This window comes from Lissotriton vulgaris, unplaced genomic scaffold (genome assembly GCF_964263255.1).
Source record: "Lissotriton vulgaris unplaced genomic scaffold, aLisVul1.2 SCAFFOLD_787, whole genome shotgun sequence".
NCBI lineage: Eukaryota > Metazoa > Chordata > Amphibia > Caudata > Salamandridae > Lissotriton > Lissotriton vulgaris.
The window spans coordinates 729945-750261 of NW_028255626.1; the positions used below are offsets into that span (position 1 = coordinate 729945).

At 46.1% G+C, this 20317-nt stretch overlaps 1 protein-coding gene across 1 annotated transcript in view; it reads right to left on the reverse strand.

Annotated features, from left to right (window-relative positions):
• LOC147659051 (NACHT, LRR and PYD domains-containing protein 12-like) overlaps positions 1-20317 on the reverse strand; it is a 487072-nt gene that overhangs the window by 457244 nt on the left and 9511 nt on the right. The window contains exon 2 of the mRNA XM_086952007.1: positions 14438-14716. Within this exon, the coding sequence (XP_086808133.1) occupies positions 14438-14716 (279 nt within the window). The remainder of the gene's footprint in view (positions 1-14437; positions 14717-20317) is intronic.

Below are 20317 nucleotides of genomic sequence, written 5' to 3' on the forward strand. Positions count from 1 at the left end.
GAGGAGAAGCGCTGGTGGCCCCACTCACCGCCGCCACCCTTGCCACCCCGCCAGAGCCTCAGGCGCCGTTTGCGGCCTCTGCCAGCCCAGAAGCGCCGACCTCATCATCCCCACGGTGGCCCACGGGGGCCAGGAGAGGGCTGCCGTAAATATTAGTCAGGCTACGATCTGAGGAGAGAGCCGCGCTAGGCCCTGAAGCCTGCCTCCACCATCACGTGACGGTGGCGTCAGCTTGGATCCCGCCCCCGTCAGTTTTAATCTAGTATATGTTAGTATTGATGTATATAAGTGAGTATATGTGAGAGTGAGAGATTGTAAGAGTTCCTGTTTAAATAAGTATGTGTTTCTATAAGTGATTGTTTAAGAGAGTAAGTATGTGTAAGTTTCCTTAGAAGTAAGGTGGTAGTGTGTGTATAGCTGTATATGCAAATAAATGGATGATCAATAGTTTATTTGCATGTGTGATTATGTGTGTGAGTAACTTTTGGATGACTGTCGATCTGTAACAGGATGTATAGGTGTTTCACTACATATGATGAGTGAATATATGTATGAGTGACTATACATAACTGTTGGTGAATGAGTGGATGTGTATATAGATTGTGGTATTACTGAATTGGTTGTTGAAACTGGTATGGGTATCTCTATTTTTTTGAAAATTTTAGTTTCTATTTTTGAATATGTGTTTCAAGGGTTACATTACACTGAAAGGAGATATGTCACACTGTCACAAGGATGGTGTCATCAGTGATGTCATGAGTGATGTCACTGGCCATGTCATGAGTGATGTAATATGTGACGTCATCAGCAGTGCATTGCAGGCGCGCAAGTTATAATGAGTCCAACTAACTATAATGTGGGAATTTCAATGGTTTTATGTCAGTAAAATTTCCAGCTAACTATAACTGGTGTGAAACCTATGTTTTTTTTAGTGAATTTAGTAGGTTTTTTAAATGCTAATTCCTAACTATAACTAGTGTGAAACCTATGGTTTTTTCAGTGAATTTCAAAGGTTTTTTAAATGCTAAATCCTAACTATAACGTGTGTGAAACCTATGGTTTTTTCAGTGAATTTCAAAGGTTTTTTAAATGCTAATTCCTAACTATAACGTGTGTGAAACCTATGGTTTTTTCTGTGAATTTCATAGGTTTTTTAAATGCTAATTCCTAACTATAACTAGTGTGAAACCTATGGTTTTTTCAGTGAATTTCATAGGTTTTTTAAATGCTAATTCCTAACTATAACTAGTGTGAAACCTATGGTTTTTTCAGTGAATTTCATAGGTTTTTTAATAGCAAATTGTTGAGCTACATCTGGCTGATATTTGGGCTACATTTGGTTTTTTTTGTCTCTGGTGGCCATCTTTGGGCTACATTGGGCTACATTGGGTTACATTTGGGCTCTAACATATATATAGCCCAATGTAGCCCAATATATATTTTTTCAAAGTTAATTTTCGTAAAAACCACTGGAGCATATATCTTGAGACATAGCAAAGGCACATCGGGGTACCAGTCCCTACAATTTTGCCAAGTTTGGTGGAAATCCATTCAGCCGTTCGGGCTAAAAGTGAGTTCGACCGCCCTATGGAAATTAACATGGGGAAAACACGTTTTGAGACCTCCCTTTTATCCGAGGGATCGGATTTACTCCTGCCCACCTCCTGCTCACCTCCGCCCACCTCCGCCCAGGACGAAGCTATGGATGTTGCCTGAAATGGACCGTGACTTCACGAGGAGCCAGGTGCACTGTCACTGTGACTCGCATCTTGCCAAATCCAGTTATCGGGGGTTGGAGCTTAAGTTGACTTCATGTATTTTACATTAATTTTGCTGTACAACAATTTTGCGGTACATATGAAGTTGGTTAACATCGAGCCCTACTGTCTAAAACAACACAATGTTGACGTGACCATTCCAACATGTCTGCCATTCTATTCACTCATTTTTGTTTAAGAGTCCTATGTTTATGTTGAATGTAAGGCACACAGTCAGTAACTAGTCAGGACTAATACTTAACAGTATTTACTCTAGTTTTTGTATTATACATTAATTTTGTTGTACATTAATTTTTCTGTACATATGGAGTTAGATATTTAGCGTATACTGTCTAGAGCAATACGATGTTGACGTTACCATTCCAACATGTCTGCCATTCTTATTACTCATTTTCGTTTACTAGTCCTATGTTTATGTTGATGGTGATTGACAACGCTGAACTTTTGTTTAAATACCGGAGTCATTTGTGTTGGTTTACACGTGAACAAGGCTGTTGAGCTGAAACGCGTTGTGTAAATAAAACCGCTTATATTACACTTTGGATTCCATTGCCTGATTGCCTGAGAGCGCAAGACGAACTTTGTTTTCCTTGGATATATATATATATATATATATATATATATATATTCACTGAAAAAAACCATAGGTTTCACACCAGTTATAGTTAGGAATTAGCATTTAAAAAACCTATTAAATTCACTGAAAAAAACATAGGTTTCACACCAGTTATAGTTAGCTGGAAATTTTACTGATATAAAACCATTGAAATTCCCACGTTATAGTTAGTCGGACTCACTATAACTTGCGCGTGCAATGCACTGCTGATGACATCACATATTACATCACTCATGACATGGTCAGTGACATCACTCATGACACCATCCTTGTGACATAGTGACAGACCTCCTTTCACTATAATGTAACCCTTGAGACTCATATTCAAAAATAGAAACTGAAATTTTTAAAAAAATGGAGATACCTATATCAGTTACAACAAGCAATTCAGTAATTCCACTATCTATATACACATCCACTCATTCACCAACAGTTCTATATAGTCACTCATACATATACTCACTCATCATATGAAGTGATACACCTATACATCCTGTTACACACCGACATTCATCCAAAAGTTACTCACACACATATTCACACGTGCAAATAAACTATTGGACATCCATTTATTTGAATATAGAGTTATACACACACTTCCACCTTACTTCTATTTAAAATTACACATATTTATTCTCTTAAACAATCACTTATAGAAACACATACTTATTTAAACAGGAACTCTTACAATCTCTTACTCTCACATATACTCACTTATATACATCAATATTCATATATACTAGATTAAAACATATGTAGTTACTGATAAAGAACTAGTGAGACAGTCATTCACTCACTAACAAACACATATAGACACTCATCCACCCATACAGTCCTGTACATATGTTGTCTTCAAAACACATACAAACAAAGAGTCAGTCACTCATGCATCTATGTGCTAAGTAATACCCCCACCAAACCATATAGACACTCATACTGATACTAATAAAAATATCTAATAACCCATATACATACACATGAGTGGATGTGTATTAGATGGTGGTAATACTGAATTGGTTGTTGTAACTGGTATGGGTATATCCACTTTTTTGAAAATATTAGTTTCTATTTTTGAATATGTGTTTCATGGGTTACATTACACTGAAAGGAGGTCTGTCACTGTGTCACAAGGATGGTGTCATCAGTGATGTCATGAGTGATGTCACTGACCATGTCATGAGTGATGTAATATGTGATGTCATCAGCAGTGCATTGCACGCGCAAGTTATAGTGAGTCCGACTAACTATAACGTGGGAATTTCAATGGTTTTATATCAGTAAAATTTCCAGCTAACTATAACTGGTGTGAAACCTATGTTTTTTTCAGTGAATTTAATAGGTTTTTTAAATGCTAATTCCTAACTATAACTGGTGTGAAACCTATGGTTTTTTTCAGTGAATTTCATAGGTTTTTTAAATGCTAATTCCTTACTATAAGTTTCACTTTATAAATAAGACTGTTAGCACTCTAGTTGTTCTTTTTAACACTCTGGTACATTCTGTCATTGGGCTACAGTTGTGCTACATCTAGTTGAATTTTGGGCTACATTTACAATTTTTGATCTCTGGTGGCCATCTTTGGGCTTCATTGGGCTACTTTGGGCTACATTTGGGCTACATTTTGGCTCTAACATATATTAAGCCCAATGTAGCACAATACATATTTTTATAAAGTTAATTTTTTTACAAACCACTTCAGAATAGGGCTACCTGTCTCTACAATTATCCCATTTTTTTTTTTTTAATTTTTGGGGGGAGCGCTCCCAGAGCGCGCCCCGGAGTGCGCCCCGAAAAGCGTATTTCTGAAAAGCGCCCCCGGGCGCGCTCCGGGGAGCGTCTCGTGAGCGCCAATATCGCAAACGAAAACATGATCGTGACGTATCGCGTAGCCGCGACCGCGTGATACGCACGGCGTAAGCGCACCCGGAAGTACTCGAACGAATACGATCGCAAAACGTAAACTTCCGACGCGCTTACGCTGCGCGCCCCCGTGCGCGTAGCGTAAGCGCGTCGGGTCATGTGAGCAGAAAATAACACTTTTCATGGGTTCATAACAGTTTTAGTTTCATAATGATGAAGCCCCTGGTCTTGTGACCTGAAAATAACACTTCTCATTGGTTCAGGACAGTTTTGTTTTCCAAATGATGAAAGCCCCCACCTTTTTTCCTTATTCTGACTTTGTCCTTTGACTGAGGAAGATCTGTTTGGAACTCTCTGTACCTTTTTGTACTTTAAAATGGCTTCAGTAGCAGCAGCAGCAGGTGCATCTCAGCCACCACCACCACCACCACCACCAAGAGGACCAGCTCCAAATTATATTGGTGGTCAAGAACAGGAGGAGGAGGAAGAGGAAGAGGAGGAGGGGAGAAGAAGATGGCTGCCTGAAGAAAACACACCTTATAAACCCAAACCACACTTCATTTGGCAGTTTTTTTCAATCCCAGAGGGGCAAAAAAAGGTGAATGCGCCCAAAGTCACTTGCCTCATCTGCAATGATGAACTTTCACGGGGCAACCCAAATAAGAAATATTCTTTTGGTAACTATACCATGATTCGGCACATGACAAGAAAGCATCCAAACAACTACTCTCGCGCAGAGTTCCGGGAACTGGCCAGTAACCTCCCCCAGTCATCAAGGACCCCCTCCCAAAGAAAACAACCCTCTTCCTCGCAACCAGAAACATCTGAGGTGATGCCTTGCATTCAGCCAAGATTTGCTGATTTTAAAATTACTTGTAAGGCTTGTGGCAAGCTTATCTCCTATGGGGAACAAAGTGTTAAGCTCATCGTCCTTGCAGGTGATAATCACAAGTGCCCCAAAAAGAAATAATTTTTTGGGTTTTTTGTTTTTTTGCTCCAGTTGAGCCAGTTTCAATTCCCTTTTTTTGTTTCTCCCCCTAAAAAATACAAAAAAAATATAAAACTGTTTTGAAAAGCCAAAAAAAGTTTAAAAAGTTCCAAAAACACAAAAAAATATAAAACAACAAAAAGAAGAAAAAAAAAAGTTCTTTTAAGAACTACCTCCAATTTCTAAATGAAAACTTCATTTTTTTAAAACTCTGTCATCTTTTTCCCTCATTTTACGCTCCCCGGTGCGCTACCTGGTGCGCGCACCGAGCGCTTCCCCCGCGCAAAACGAAAAAAAAAAAATATTTTAAATGCCCCGCGGGGCCCTTTTATAGCCCCCACATCAAACCTAGGGGGTCAAAGGGGTCTATCCCTGACGCCTTATGGTCAGTTCCCACTTTGTTTTAGCCACCTCTTATGTCTCGATTTTACCGAGACACAAGATGGCGCCGCTCTGGACTGTTTGGAATGTTTACAGACACCCGAGAGCCAATCAGCTTTCCATGCGCACCTCGCGTGTCGCGCCTGGAGCGCACTCCGGTGCGCGCACCTGTGCGCTGCTATAGATATATATATTTTTTTGGACCTAAATTACTCAAAATCCACTGGAGCACATATCTTGAGACATAGCAAAGGCACATCGGGCTACCAGTCCCTACAATTTTGCCAAGTTTGGTGTAAATCCATTCAGCCGTTCGGGCTAAAAGTGAAATCGACCGCCCTATGGAAATTAACATGGGGAAAACGCGTTTTGGGACCCCCCTTTTATCTCGGCCCCCGCTTATTGTATCCCCGCCAAACTTTCAGGGAAGGACCGGAGCTCGACGAGGCCATTTTCCTGAAATTTTCAGGCAGATTCGTCAACCGGTGCCAAAGTTATTCCAAATAGAATTTTGAGATTTAACATTGAAAAAAATCCTAACTATAACTACCTACTGGCGACCGCCAGTAGGTAATATATATATATATATATATATATATATATATATATATATATATATGCATTCCAGGAGGTGCCCAAAATGAGGAAGTCACACCCGGAGGGGTGAACGCACACAGTTGCAGGCAGCAGCCTGCGCAGCTTCTCTCCTTCCTGCCACCCTAAACGTAATAGCCAGACGCGTTTCAAGCGGTTATCGCTCTTCCTCAGTGGCTGTAATGAACACAGAAGCAGCCGCATGTAGTGGAAGGCTTTTATTATATTTTGCAGTCCCGCCCCTTTGGGCGCATGGCATCCTGGATATAGTAGTCCAAAAAAAATGGTTGCCAAGACCTTGGTTTCCATAGCATACCCCAGTGGGTGCCGCTGCCTCTGGTCAAGTGTAAACAATGTCTCTCCCCCAGTGGTGATGGCACATAGAAGAAACTCTGCGCTGCTGCCAATGTTTCCTCGCAGCTTGGCCCCCTCCGCTCCTTACAGAGTTCGCATTTGCGAGCTCCTGGATCCGCCCTGTGAGGCAGCGGGACCTCCTCGCGGCCGGACTAGCCGATAAACATGCATTCCAGGAGGTGCCCAAAATGAGGAAGTCACACCCGGAGGGGTGAACGCACACAGTTGCAGGCAGCAGCCTGCGCAGCTTCTCTCCTTCCTGCCACCCTAAACGTAATAGCCAGACGCGTTTCAAGCGGTTATCGCTCTTCCTCAGTGGCTGTAATGAACACAGAAGCAGCTGCATGTAGTGGAAGGCTTTTATTATATTTTGCAGTCCGGCCCCTTTGGGCGCATGGCATCCTGGATATAGTAGTCCAAAAAAAATGGTTGCCAAGACCTTGGTTTCCCAGTGGGTGCCGCTGCCTCTGGTCAAGTGTAAACAATGTCTCTCCCCCAGTGGTGATGGCACATAGAAGAAACTCTGCGCTGCTGCCAATGTTTCCTCGCAGCTTGGCCCCCTCCGCTCCTTACAGAGTTCGCTGGGGTGTGAAATTGCTATTTTGGGAGGGAGAGCGGAGCCCACTGGGGGCATGTATAGACTTTAGGGAAACCACAAGTACCAGGACACACCTGCGCACACGCCCATTATGGGCGGGACATTTTAAATGCGCGTGATTTTCCTCAAACTGCTCTCTTCTCCTGCCAGTGAACAAGGGCGATGGAATGCCCGAAACGCGTCTGGCTATGAATTTGGTGCTTCGAGAAGCTGGTTATGATGCTGTGTTGCCTCTCTGAATAAAAGGACTTCAAACTTACCGGGTGTGGCAATCTCTGTTGGAGGCAACTCGTGGAAAGTATATATATATATATATATATATATATATATATATACACACATAAGTATACTATATCTAAGTTTGGTGTGCTTACCCAGGCTGTGAGTACAGACCTGTGGTGTCAGTTTGGAAGGCTAACCAGGGGTGGCACAATACATGCTGCAGCCCCGGGTAGGCCTAGGGTGCACCTATGGCCTGGGTACCTAGGGTACACTATACAGGGGCTCACAAAGGTGACCCAGTACCCAATCTGGTATGTACCTAAAGTGCATGGTATCAATTTAGAGAGAGAACAGTTAGGCTGTGGGCCTGATTAGCAGGGCCACAGCCAGTCTAAAGTAAAAAAAACAGAGAATCACAGCAAAAAGTGGGGATAACCATAGGACGCAGACCCTACTCTCCTACACTGTAGTCAGGGGTTACTACTTTATACCCAAGGAAGGGGTGAGATAATCTCTGGGGACCCACCTGCGGGAGGGTCACTACAGAGGGGTGGCTACACCCATATCCTTTGCCCAGTTTTCCACCAGAGCAGTAGCCAATGGCTTCTGCAACCGGTTTGAACTGGACTAGGCACAGGGACACCAAATGTGCCCTCAGTGCAGACTTAAAACACTCTCAGAGTGCACCCACCTAGCCCCAATACACTTAATACTGTCTGGAAGGTTGTCACACCTCTCTGTGACAGGAAACCTATTGTCAAGCCTTCCCCTGCTCGAGCTTGGCTCAGCAGCAGGAGGGCAGACCAGTGTTTGTGGCAGGCAGCATCCATTTTGTGATGCCCAGGTCGAGAAAGCTGGTACCCGGAGTCCCTCTGGAAGGGTGGAATCATACCTCCCATACCAGTTACTGGTGTGGGGGTATGATTCCAAGTTGTTTGACACCAAACACAACATGTTTACGTACAGCCTTTTAAAGTTAGCATTTACCGCGAGGTTATAATGCACTTAAAAATATATGGTTTGCCGCATCACAAACAACCCCAGAAAATAGGTTCCAAAGGGTGCAGGTGGGCTCTGCTCATGCATGGGCACCCTCTCACATAAAACCCAGAATCCTGCCTTCATGATTCATAAGGCCTTCCATAGGGGTGACTGATAGGTTTATATGTGCAGTGATTTAGAATAGATATAGTGGACCTATATCTAATTAAGGGGTGCATGTACCACCTTACACAGGCTGCAGTAGCAGACATGTGGTGTCAGTTTGAATGGTCTCTCAGGGGTGGCATAATACATGCTTCAGCCACTGGGAGGCCTCTGGGGTACCTATGCCCCGAGTACATAGTATACCATATACTAGGGACTGATAAGGGTACCTCAGTATTCTGGAGGTTACCTAAACTACATGGAATCAATTTAGAGGAGAAAGCAGCTAGACCGGGGACCTAAATAGCAGGATCCCAGTCATTTTAAGTCAAAAACACTAAAACATCAGCAAAAAGTGGGGGTAACCATAAGAAGCAGATTCTACTCTCCTACACCGTGCATTGATAGTGGTTGTTCCCTACTAAGAGTGTCAAGAATCTTTGATACTCCACCTCAGTCAGGATATGGAAGAGGGAGTCTTACAGATATATGTTGAAGAACCAATCTTCTCGATGGAGCTGAAGGTAGATATGATGAAGTGGTAGCATCTTGTTTTTTTCTTTCTGTATTTATTTGCAGTCTTGAGATCAGGAATGGATTTGAGTTAGCGACTTGGTCCTTCCATTTCTACCAGAAAGTAGCAGGAATACAATCACTTTTGTTCGTGGGAATGAGGGGCCCTTTTTATGGCCTGACTCTGAAAAAGGGTGCTGACATCTTGGTACAGACAGTCCTGTTCGTGCTCTGCTCACTTCTTCTGCTGTATCACCATGGGAGGGAAAGGGGCTATTTACATAATATTCATGGGAGGGAAAGGGGCTATTTACATAATATTCATGGGAGGGGAAGGGGCTGTTTACATAATATTCATGGGAGGGATAGGGGCTATTTACATAATATTCATGGGAGGTGAAGGGGCTATTTACAAAATATTCATAGGAGGGGAAGGGGCTGTTTACATAATATTCATGGGAGGGAAAGGGGCTATTTACATAATATTCATAGGAGGGGAAGGGGCTGTTTACATAATATTCATGGGAGGGGAATGGGCTATTTATTTACATAATATTCATGGGAGGGGAAGGGGCTATTTACATAATATTCATGGGGGGAAGGGGCTATTTACATAATATTCATAGGAGGGGAAGGGGCTATTTACATAATATTCATGGGAGGGGAAGGGGCTATTTACATAATATTCATGGGAGGGAAATGGGCTATTTACATAATATTCATAGGAGGGGAAGGGGCTATTTACATAATATTCATGGGAGGTGAAGGGGCTATTGACATAATATTCATGGGAGGGAAAGGGGCTATTTACATAATATTCATGGGAGGGGAATGGGCTATTTACATAATACCATAACAAAGAGAGAGCGAGGATTAGACGGCGGTGCTTGTCCGTCTCCCCAGAATATATAACAAATCAAAAAGGACAAGACCTAAAACAGGTACTTTTTCAACAGATTACACTTGGTAATCACCAGTATATTTATAAATCTGTCTAGTAGATGGCATGCTTCATCATCGGGGCCCAGTTGGAACACCGAATGTGAACCAACTGTGCTGCAACGCCTGTCTACAGCGGAGCGGGATTTGTTGTGTATAAGTGAACAGTGCTGTGTGAAGTGATTTTTCTGGGTTAAAAATGCCTATGGGATCTACCCTTTTAAAAGTTTTAATGGAAGGGTCCCATGGCATAGGTAAAAAGAAGTATTTTTTTGGGTATATATGAGGATATAATGACCCTCTATATCCAGAAAAATAAAGGTCGACTAGTTTCAGCCTTTGTCGTCAGTCGGGAAGCTTTCTTCAGGATCAAAAAAGTTGCAGGGTCAAAAAGGATCATTACCCCTGCAGTGTAAATATATATCAACGCACACCCTAAAGTGCGTTGTGTGTGTAGTGGGTCAGCATACTTACAGATCCCATTCGTAAAGTGTTCTCTTTACGATATTAAGGCTGAATGGATCCTACCCCAGATAAGGAGAGTCAAGGGACCGTTTGTCGCCTCGACCTGGAGCCCCTAACCTCGGGCTGGGTGCAGGAGCATAATAATATTCAGTTCTCATCTGTCTTTTGAGGCCTTTGCCCACTCTTCTCTGTGATTTGAGATGCTGCCCTCTACTTGAAGTTGGATTGCATCCTGTTGTTGGGGGGTGGGGGGTTCCCCTGTGCTGGTAACCTTCTGTACCTCTTGGCAGACGCCTCTGTAGTTGGTATTACTGCCTCTGCTTGTGTTGTTGCTGCTGGGGCTGCTGAGGGACTTCAACCTTGTGTTGGGAGTAGCAATGTTCAGAAGTCTAGTATACGTATTTCCGTGTTCTTCTCTAGTTCAACAGCCTTTACTAATTTTGTCTACAAAGACCACGGAGTGTAAAGAAGCAAAACAAGGCAGCAGGCCTCATCCATCCTTATACCCAGGGACAGATTTATCAAACTTTCATGCAACGGGAGAAAGAAACCTGGCTGCGCTGATGTGTGTGAAAGAGCGCGGGCAGGAATGAACTATTCATGCAACACAGCAGGACAACGGGCTGCGCTGCCGTGCGGGAACGAGAGGGCAGGAATGAACTATTCATGCAACACAGCAAGACAACTGGCTGCGCTGCCGTGCAGGAACGAGAGGGCAGCAATGAACTATTCATGCAACACATCAAGACAACTGGCTGCGCTGCCGTGCGTGAACGAGAGGGCAGGAATGAACTATTCATGCAACACAGCAAGACAACTGGCTGCACTGCTGTGCGTGAACGAGAGGGCAGGAATGAACTATTCATGCAACACATCAAGACAACTGGCTGCGCTGCCGTGCGTGAACGAGAGGGCAGGAATTAACTATTCATGCAACACAGCAAGACAACTAGCTGCGCTGTCGTGCGTGAATGAGAGGGCAGGAGTGAACTATTCATGCAACACAGCAAGGTAACTGGCTGCGCTGCCGTGCGTGAAAGAGAGCGGGCAGGAATGAACTATTCATGGAACGGGAGAAAGACAACAAGCTGCGCTGAGGTGCGTGAACGGGAGAGGGCAGGAATGAACTATTCATGCAACACAGCAAGACAACGGGCTGCACCGCCGTGCGTGAACAGGAGAGGGCAGGAATGAACTATTCATGCAACACAGCAAGACAACTGGCTGCGCTGCCGTGCGGGAACGAAAGGGCAGGAATGAACTAATCATGCAACACAGCAAGACAACTGGCTGCGCTGATGTGTGTGAAAGAGAGCGGGCAGGAATGAACTATTCAAGCAACACAGCAAGACAACTGGCTGCGCTGATGTGTGGGAACGGGAGAGGGCAGGAATGAACTATTCATGCAACACAGCAAGACAACGGGCTGCACCGCCGTGCGTGAACAGGAGAGGGCAGGAATGAACTATTCAAGCAACACAGCAAGACAACTGGCTGCACCGCCGTGCGTGAACAGGAGAGGGCAGGAATGAACTATTAAAGCAACACAGCAAGACAACTGGCTGCACCGCCATGCGTGAACAGGAGAGGGCAGGAATGAACTATTAAAGCAACACAGCAAGACAACTGGCTGCGCTGCCGTGCGGGAACGTGAGGGCAGGAATGAACTGTTCATGTATCACAGCAAGACAACTAGCTACGCTGTCGTGCGTGAATGAGAGGGCAGGAATTAACTTTTCATGCAGCACAGCAAGACAATGGGCTGCGCTGCCGTGCGTGAACGAGAGAGCAAGAATGAACTATTCATGCAACACAGCAAGACAACTGGCTGCGCTGCCGTGGGTGAACGAGAGGGCAGAAATGAACTATTCATGCACCACATCAAGACAACTGGCTGCGCTGCCGTGCGTGAACGAGAGGGCAGGAATGAACTATTCATGCACCACATCAAGACAACTGGCTGCGCTGCCGTGCGGGGATGAGAGAGAGCAGGAATGAACTATTCATGCAACACATCAAGACAACTGGCTGCGCTGTTGTGCGTGAACGAGAGGGCAGGAATGAATTATTCATGCAACACACCAAGACAACACAAAATAATTCTCCGAGGCATTTTCCTCTTTCTGAGTGCGCTGCAGAAAAGAGGAATCAACGAGGAGAAATAAAGATATTTCTTGGCTGCATCTTTCCTGGGAAGGCGCAGCATTTTGATGCCGTCCCAGTTTACCAGTTTACCTACAGAGATACGGCTCTCTCCTCCCATCACCCTCGTGCCAATGAAGACATTTGCTGCCGAGCACCACGCACACCCCTTTCTGCCACAGTGGAAGGGTGTGTGCATGAGTCTTGCCTTGGTTTCCTACTGGAAGGCTCCCCTTCAAGTACAAAATACTAGGACTACACAAGTTTTAAAACTTGTCTTACTTTGTACGTGTGCTGTACCGGGCCGCACATATGTAAAGTCAGGAAGAAAGGAAGGAGAAATTAAAATATTTCTCCTTCAATGCCTGCTTTCCAGCAGCCTTACTGTTTTGCTAAAGCACCCTGTCTTTTAATGGTACTAGATAGGGTTTGCATCTAGGAGCATGAGTGGGGGGGTTGCCTGGAAATGTCCTTGTATCACCAATGGAACGGCCCCCTGCCTCTAAGTGACACAAAGCAGCTCTCTGCCCTGGTTTGCATTACTTTTCCTTACAAACCAACGCAATACCAATGTACATTGGTTTGTAAATCCCCAGAAAGGTTTTGCATCTGGTTTGCAATGTAAATCTGCCAAGATCTTGACATCGCCTCCTACGAGTCAAGTCTTTAAGGCTCGTCCAAGACAATCTAGAGAGACAAAAAGACCAACTTTCCAACTTAGAACTAAGACCCAGAATTTTGGTAATTAAGGGGCATCTGCAATGTGACCTCTGATAGCGCCGGGAGGTCGATACCACTTTACGGATGTGGGAAAAGCACAACAAGGCCTTTTACAGCGCTTCACCTGGGATTGCATGACGGTCGATACCACTTTACGGATGCAGGAAAAGCTCAACAAGGCCTTTTACAGCGCTTCACCTGGGATTGCTTGAGGGTCGATACCACTTTACGGATGCGGGAAAAGCTCAACAAGGCCTTTTACAGCACTTCACCTGGGATTGCATGAGGGTCTACACCACTTTACGGATGCATAAAAAAGCATAACAAGGCCATTTACAGCGCTTCACCTGGGATTGCATGAGGGTCGATACCACTTTACGGATGCGGGAAAAGCACAACAAGGCCTTTTACAGCGCTTCACCTGGGATTGCATGAGGGTCGATACCACTTTACGGATGCGGGAAAAGCACAACAAGGCCTTTTACAGCGCTTCACCTGGGATTGCATGAGGGTCTATACCACTTTACGGATGCGGGAAAAGCACAACAAGGCCTTTTACAGTGCTTCACATGGGATTGCATGAGGGTCGATACCACTTTACGGATGCAGGAAAAGCACAACAAGGCCTTTCACAGCACTTCACCTGGGATTGAATGAAGGTCGATACCACTTTACGGATGCGGGAAAAGCACAACAAGGCCTTTTACAGCGCTTCACCTGGGATTGCATGAAGGTCGATACCACTTTACGGATGCAGGAAAAGCACAACAAGGCCTTTTACAGCGATTCACCTGGGATTGTATGAGGTTGCCCCACTCTTCTCAGGATATTTGATGGAGTTCGATCAATCACCAGCAGAGGTAGCGATGGGAGGGGCAACTGCACCACAAAAGCCCTCAAAAACAACAAAAAGCAGGCTCCAAAGAAGACTTCCTGAGGTGCTTACTGCTCAAATCAGACCAAATACACTTTCAAGGAGTTCCAATGTGAAATCCTCAAAAATGTTGGCTTAGAAAAATCCTTTGTAGTATGCTTAAGGAAGAAAACCTATGACAATGCTTTAAATTTAGCCAAAAGGTGGGCCTTGGGGTGTGATCCAGACGGATCACCCCCCCTCTTACCTCGCTGTTGCTCCTCTCTGAGTCTGGCTGCCGCCTCCATCAGGTTGACCTTGGTGAATCCTTCGATGGTCACCTCAATGGCCGAGTCCGAGCCGTAGAACTGTACAAGGAGGTTCCTAGTGTCAATCTGGTCTGCTTTCTCCAGGCTTCCTCTTGGGATGCTTCGCTTTCCTTTGAAGTTGATTTCTGATAATTTATTTTTAAATCTTTTGAACTCAGCTTCGGTGAGATCCTCCAAGGCGTGGAGCAGGATGTCGCCAGATGTCTTCCCTCCGTTCGCTATGGCTCACGGGAGGCTCCGTCTGAAAAAAAAGATGGGTGATAAGAAAGAGGCAGGTCACAAACTCAAGAGACACAGAAGTGAGACACATTACAACAGACTCCTCACATCTGCACAATGTCTTTCAATTAGTGGATGAACGCCATTTAATATAGCGCTACTGTGAGCCCAGTAGGGCATCTTGGAGCTGTAGTAGTTGCCCTGTTCTTAGATATAATCATGTCCACTCTAGTGTAGAGTGCAATCTAGGGCATGGAGTACAATTTAACTGTAGAAGGGCTTGATCAGTGCTAGATTTTTAGGAAATCCAGATAAAGGAAATATTTATAATTAGAAGGAAATTATTTACTTAGTTACTTAGTTACTTAGTTACTTAGAAGGCCCCATGGTACACCGACGAACTCAAGAGTTCCAAGAAGAACTGCCGAGCCCTCGAGAAAGCCTGGAGAAGAGACCCAACACCAGACAACATGACCACCCTCAAGCTCGCCACCCGAAAGCACCATCAACTGATTCACGCCCCCAAGAAAACAGCATTCAAGGAACGACTGGACAACAACGAGCACAACAGCAAGGAACTCTTCAGCATCGTGAAAGAGCTCTCCAACCCCAACGCCGGAAGCAATGACATCACCCCATCACAAGACCTCTGCAACTCCCTCACCTCCTACTTCCACAACAAGATCGCTGACATACACAACAGCTTCAGCACACAACCAACGCTCCCCACGACCGCACCAACGCCTCCTACCACCACCCTCAGCGCCTGGACCCCAATCAACACCGAAGACACCATCCGCACGATGAGCTCCATCCACTCCGGATTGCCAACCGACCCCTGCCCTCACCACGTCTTCAACAAGGCCAACGCCGTCATCGCACCCCACCTGCGGGACATCATCAACAACTCCTTCGACACCACCACCTTCCCTCTGAGCTGGAAGCACGCCGAACTCAGCGCTCTACTAAAGAAACCAACAGTGGACCCCACCGGACTCAAGAACTACCGCCCCATCTCGCTCCCCCCATTTCCAGCCAAAGTCATCGAGAAGACAGTCAACAAGCAGCTGGCCGCATTCCTCGAGACGAACGGATCCCTCGACCCCTCTCAGTTGGGCTTCAGGGCCAACCACAGCACCGAGACCGTCCTCATCGCCGCAACCGATGACATCCGAGCCCTGCTTGACAACGGAGAAACAGCGGCCCTCAACCTCCTAGACCTTTCCGCGGCATTCGACATTGTCTGCCACCGCACCCTAGTGCAGCGCCTCAGCAACGTCGGAATCCAGGAGAAGGCACTGGAGTGGATCATCTCCTTCCTCGCTGGAAGGACACAGAGAGTCCGCCTACCACCGTTCAGATCAGAAGCCACAGAAGTCATCTGCGGCGTTCCTCAGGGCTCCTCGCTCAGCCCCACCCTCTTCAATGTCTACATGAGCCCCCTTGCGGCCATCGCACGCCAACACAACCTCAGCATCATCTCCTACGCAGACGACACACAGCTGATCCTCTCCCTGACCAACGACCCCGCCACCGCCAGAGCCAACCTACACAAAGGGATGAAACACGTAGCCGAATGGATGATGACCAGCCGCCTCAAACTGAACTCAGACAAAACGGAAGTCCTCATCCTGGGTCCCTCACCCTCCGCCTGGGACGACTCCTGGTGGCCCCCCGCCCTTGGCGCTGCACCCAAACCAACAGACCACGCACGCAACCTGGGCTTCATCCTGGACTCCTCCTTCTCCATGAACAGACAAGTCAACGCCGTCTCCTCGTCTTGTTTCAACACCCTGCGCATGCTACGTAAGATCTTCCGGTGGATCCCCAAGGAGACCAGGAAGACAGTCACCCAAGCCGGAACTACCGCCAAGCTCCAGAAGAGACTCCAGCGTATCCAGAACGCCTCAGCGAGACTCATCCTCGACATCCCCAGACACAGCCACATCTCCAGACACCTGAGGGACCTGCACTGGCTCCAGGTCAACAAGAGAATCACCTTCCGTCTCCTCACCCACGCACACAAAGCACTACACAACCAAGGCCCAAGTTACCTCAACAGCCGCCTCAACTTCTACGCTCCCACACGCCACCTCCGATCGACCAGCCACGCCCTCGCCGCCGTCCCCCGCATCCGAAGAGCCACAACAGGAGGAAGATCCTTCTCCCACCTGGCCGCCAAGACTTGGAACTCCCTCCCGACCCACCTCCGCCTGACCCAAGACCACCTCGCCTTCAGGAAGCAGCTCAAGACCTGGCTGTTCGAGCAGTAGCGGACCCCCCCTCCCATAGCGCCTTGAGACCCTCCGGGTGAGTAGCGCGCTATATAAATGCTTTGATTGATTGATTCTAAAAATATGGCTTCATACTGCGTTGAACACCCCCAGATGCCATTAGAGACACTTAAAAACTCTGCAGCAAAACCTTACAAACTTCCATGTAAAGGTTGGTTGGGAGGCATAAAGTGTGACTCTTAACAAGGTGTGTCGAGACCCTGCCTGAAATCAGACCAGGAGTCTGACACTGCGACAGAAGACAGACATCTATTTGTAGATTAAGGGTTGACTGTTTTCTGTTTGATGAGAGTAGGGAATATTGTTCAAATCTGCAGCAGGGAGGAAGGAGGAAGACCAACAGACCCTTCCCTGAGACGTCTCAATGACAAATAAAAAGACATTTGAGGCCGGCTTTTACAATCAGGAGTCAGCGAAGGAACCATGGTGAGTGTAGGCAACACATATTTCAATATTTGGTTATTGACTCCTGGCATAGGGTAATCGAGGCCTCTAGAGCTTGCACTTAGCTTCTAGCTTGTATGCAAAAAGACTTTAAAGGCAGTCTTCCCGTTCTAAAGCAATCTGAGTACCAGGTGTTTCAGTTGTAGAGCTCACTTGATAGAAAAACGAACAACATATTTTACCCTCAGGTGATTCGATCTCTTGATCCACAGGTCGAAAACAAATGTCAGCGGGTTTTGTTAAATTACACAGCTCTTTTTACGGCACCTATATTAATCTGCACTGTTGTGCGTATTTCCTTCCGTATTTAGAGTGTCTAGGTTTTGGTTCCCATCCTACTGTGTTTGTCAACCCCGTGATGCTAAATTTGCACAAGGTATAGATTATGGCATACATGGACATTGCTACTGCCGGTATCATCGCTGTTGTGCAGGTATAGATTATGGCATACCTTGACATTGCTACTGCCGGTATCATCGCGGCCGTGCAGGTATAGATTATGGCATGCATGGACATTGCTACTGCCGACATCATCGCGGTCGTGCAGGTATAGATTATGGCATACGTGGACATTGCTACTGCCGGTATCATCGCGGCCGTGCAGCTATAGATTATGGCATACATGGACATTGCTACTGCCGGTATCATCGCTGTTGTGCAGGTATAGATTATGGCATACCTTGACATTGCTACTGCCGGTATCATCGCGGCCGTGCAGGTATAGATTATGGCATGCATGGACATTGCTACTGCCGACATCATCGCGGTCGTGCAGGTATAGATTATGGCATACGTGGACATTGCTACTGCCGGCATCATCACGGTCGTGCAGGTGTAGATTATGGCATAATTAAACATTGCTACTGCCGGTATCATCGCTGTCGTGCAGGTATAGATTATAATATACGTTGAAGTTATATTTATGAGCATTTACATTGTCATATGGGCACAGGTTATGGCATACCTTGGTATGTGTTTATCAGTCGCCTCATTGTTGGGCCTGCACACATCATGGAACTTACTGACATGTTACTTACCTATTCCAACAGAATGCATGGAGCCCAGTAAGGGGGGCCGTGGTTAACCGCCAAGCATCGTGGATGTGTCTTAGCCGAGCTCCAGAGAGGATTCATATTCCTGATCATAACTGCGCCATTGCCGGACCAACCGACCCGCTGGTTGGCTTGATTGACCACCGTTAACTCCAGTTTGACTCTGCATGGACGAGATGGGGGTGCAGCATACACGTATCCTGGACTCGGCTGGAAGCGCAGATACTGCGACCTGGTCAATGAGGACGGCCACAGCAGCAATACGCAGCTCTATTGTGCACCATGGTGCAGCAAAGAATCGAGGCGCGGGCCCACCAGAGCCACTGTGGACACCACTTCAGAAAATAAAGGTGTGTGATGTGGGCAGAGATTGACACCGTCGGGAGAGCCCTGCCGGAGACTACCTTCAGGGTAGAAGTGCAGAACCTGTCTAGCTGAGCCGCCCTACTGGGGCTAAAGTACAATACAATACATAATGGTCAATTGAGGCGACAGCTCTCGAGCCTGCAGGACAGAGTGAATGATGCTGAGGGGATGGCTCGTTGCAATAATGTGCGGATAGCGGGACTACCAGAACGGTGTGAGGGGCTGAATCGAACTCAATATATAGGGCAATGGTTACGGGACACGATTGCACCGGAAAGCTTCACTGAAGGTTTTTAGTGAGGGGAGAGCCCACAGAATACTGCACGATCCCCTCCCCCTCGTGCCCCGCCCGGGCAATAATAGCACATATCCTAACTTTTAAAGACTGGATTACCCTACTCCATGCAGCCCATGAAAAGGCCCCGATCCAATTTGAGGAGAAAGAAATCTCTCTGTACCCAAACTTTAAATTAACGGTTCATAGAATAGGTGCATCGCTCTAGGAAGTTAAAAAGCAACTAAGAGGCCATAACTTGAAATATGCTCTCCTCTTCCCAACCAGCTTAAAAGTAAGAAATTAGCAGAAAGCCCACTTCTTTGAAAGACCAGAGGAAGCAGAGGAATGGATAGAGGTTACGTTGACACCATGCCCATCGGAAAATGTATCTCAATTTGTGAGGTCATAACCACACAAATCCCTAAAGACTGGCTAAAGCAAGAGGTCGCAAAACAATCGCAGTGTCCAGATTCTACAACAAGCCGGTCCTGAGAGCAAATAATAGAAAGCCAGAAGTCATTGAGTCTAGTGGCTGCAGCACTTGATGGCCATGACGTACCCTCGACGGGGGTATCGCACGTTTCTTCAGAGGACTCTGAAAACAGTCGAATCTTCTTCCCTTCTATCATCCCTCAGACAGTGAAAGACTACTTGGCCTGATGTCACTTAGTTTGTATGCACAGGAACTGGGGAGCCGTGCAGTAGGTAGTCAAAATGTTGTACATTACATATGTTGACCTGGAGATGTTTGCATTTGCTTTAGGATAGGACCCGAGCTGGGCCGGCCTCGGTACCGATTCAGTGTGTTACACTCCTCTATGTACTGCTGATTATGGTTTTCACCACCTCCCCTATTGCAACTGCACCAATGTTTCAACTGTTAGATGTTACAATTGTTGAATATTATCATAGTTTGGTGCTCTGCCGTTTGGTGGCGGAACCTAGTATTGGGCATTGTTATTGTTATGGGCAGACTCACTTGTGGGAATAATATCGGACACCAAAGGCCTGGTGGAGGAACGTATGACACAGCAATACAAGTTACTACATGGCGACAACCGGGAACTACAAGATTTTTACCTAGAATGTTAGGGGGATGGGGTCTATCTATAAGAGACATAGGATTCATGCTCAGCTAAACAGGAGGAAGGCTCACATCGTACTAAT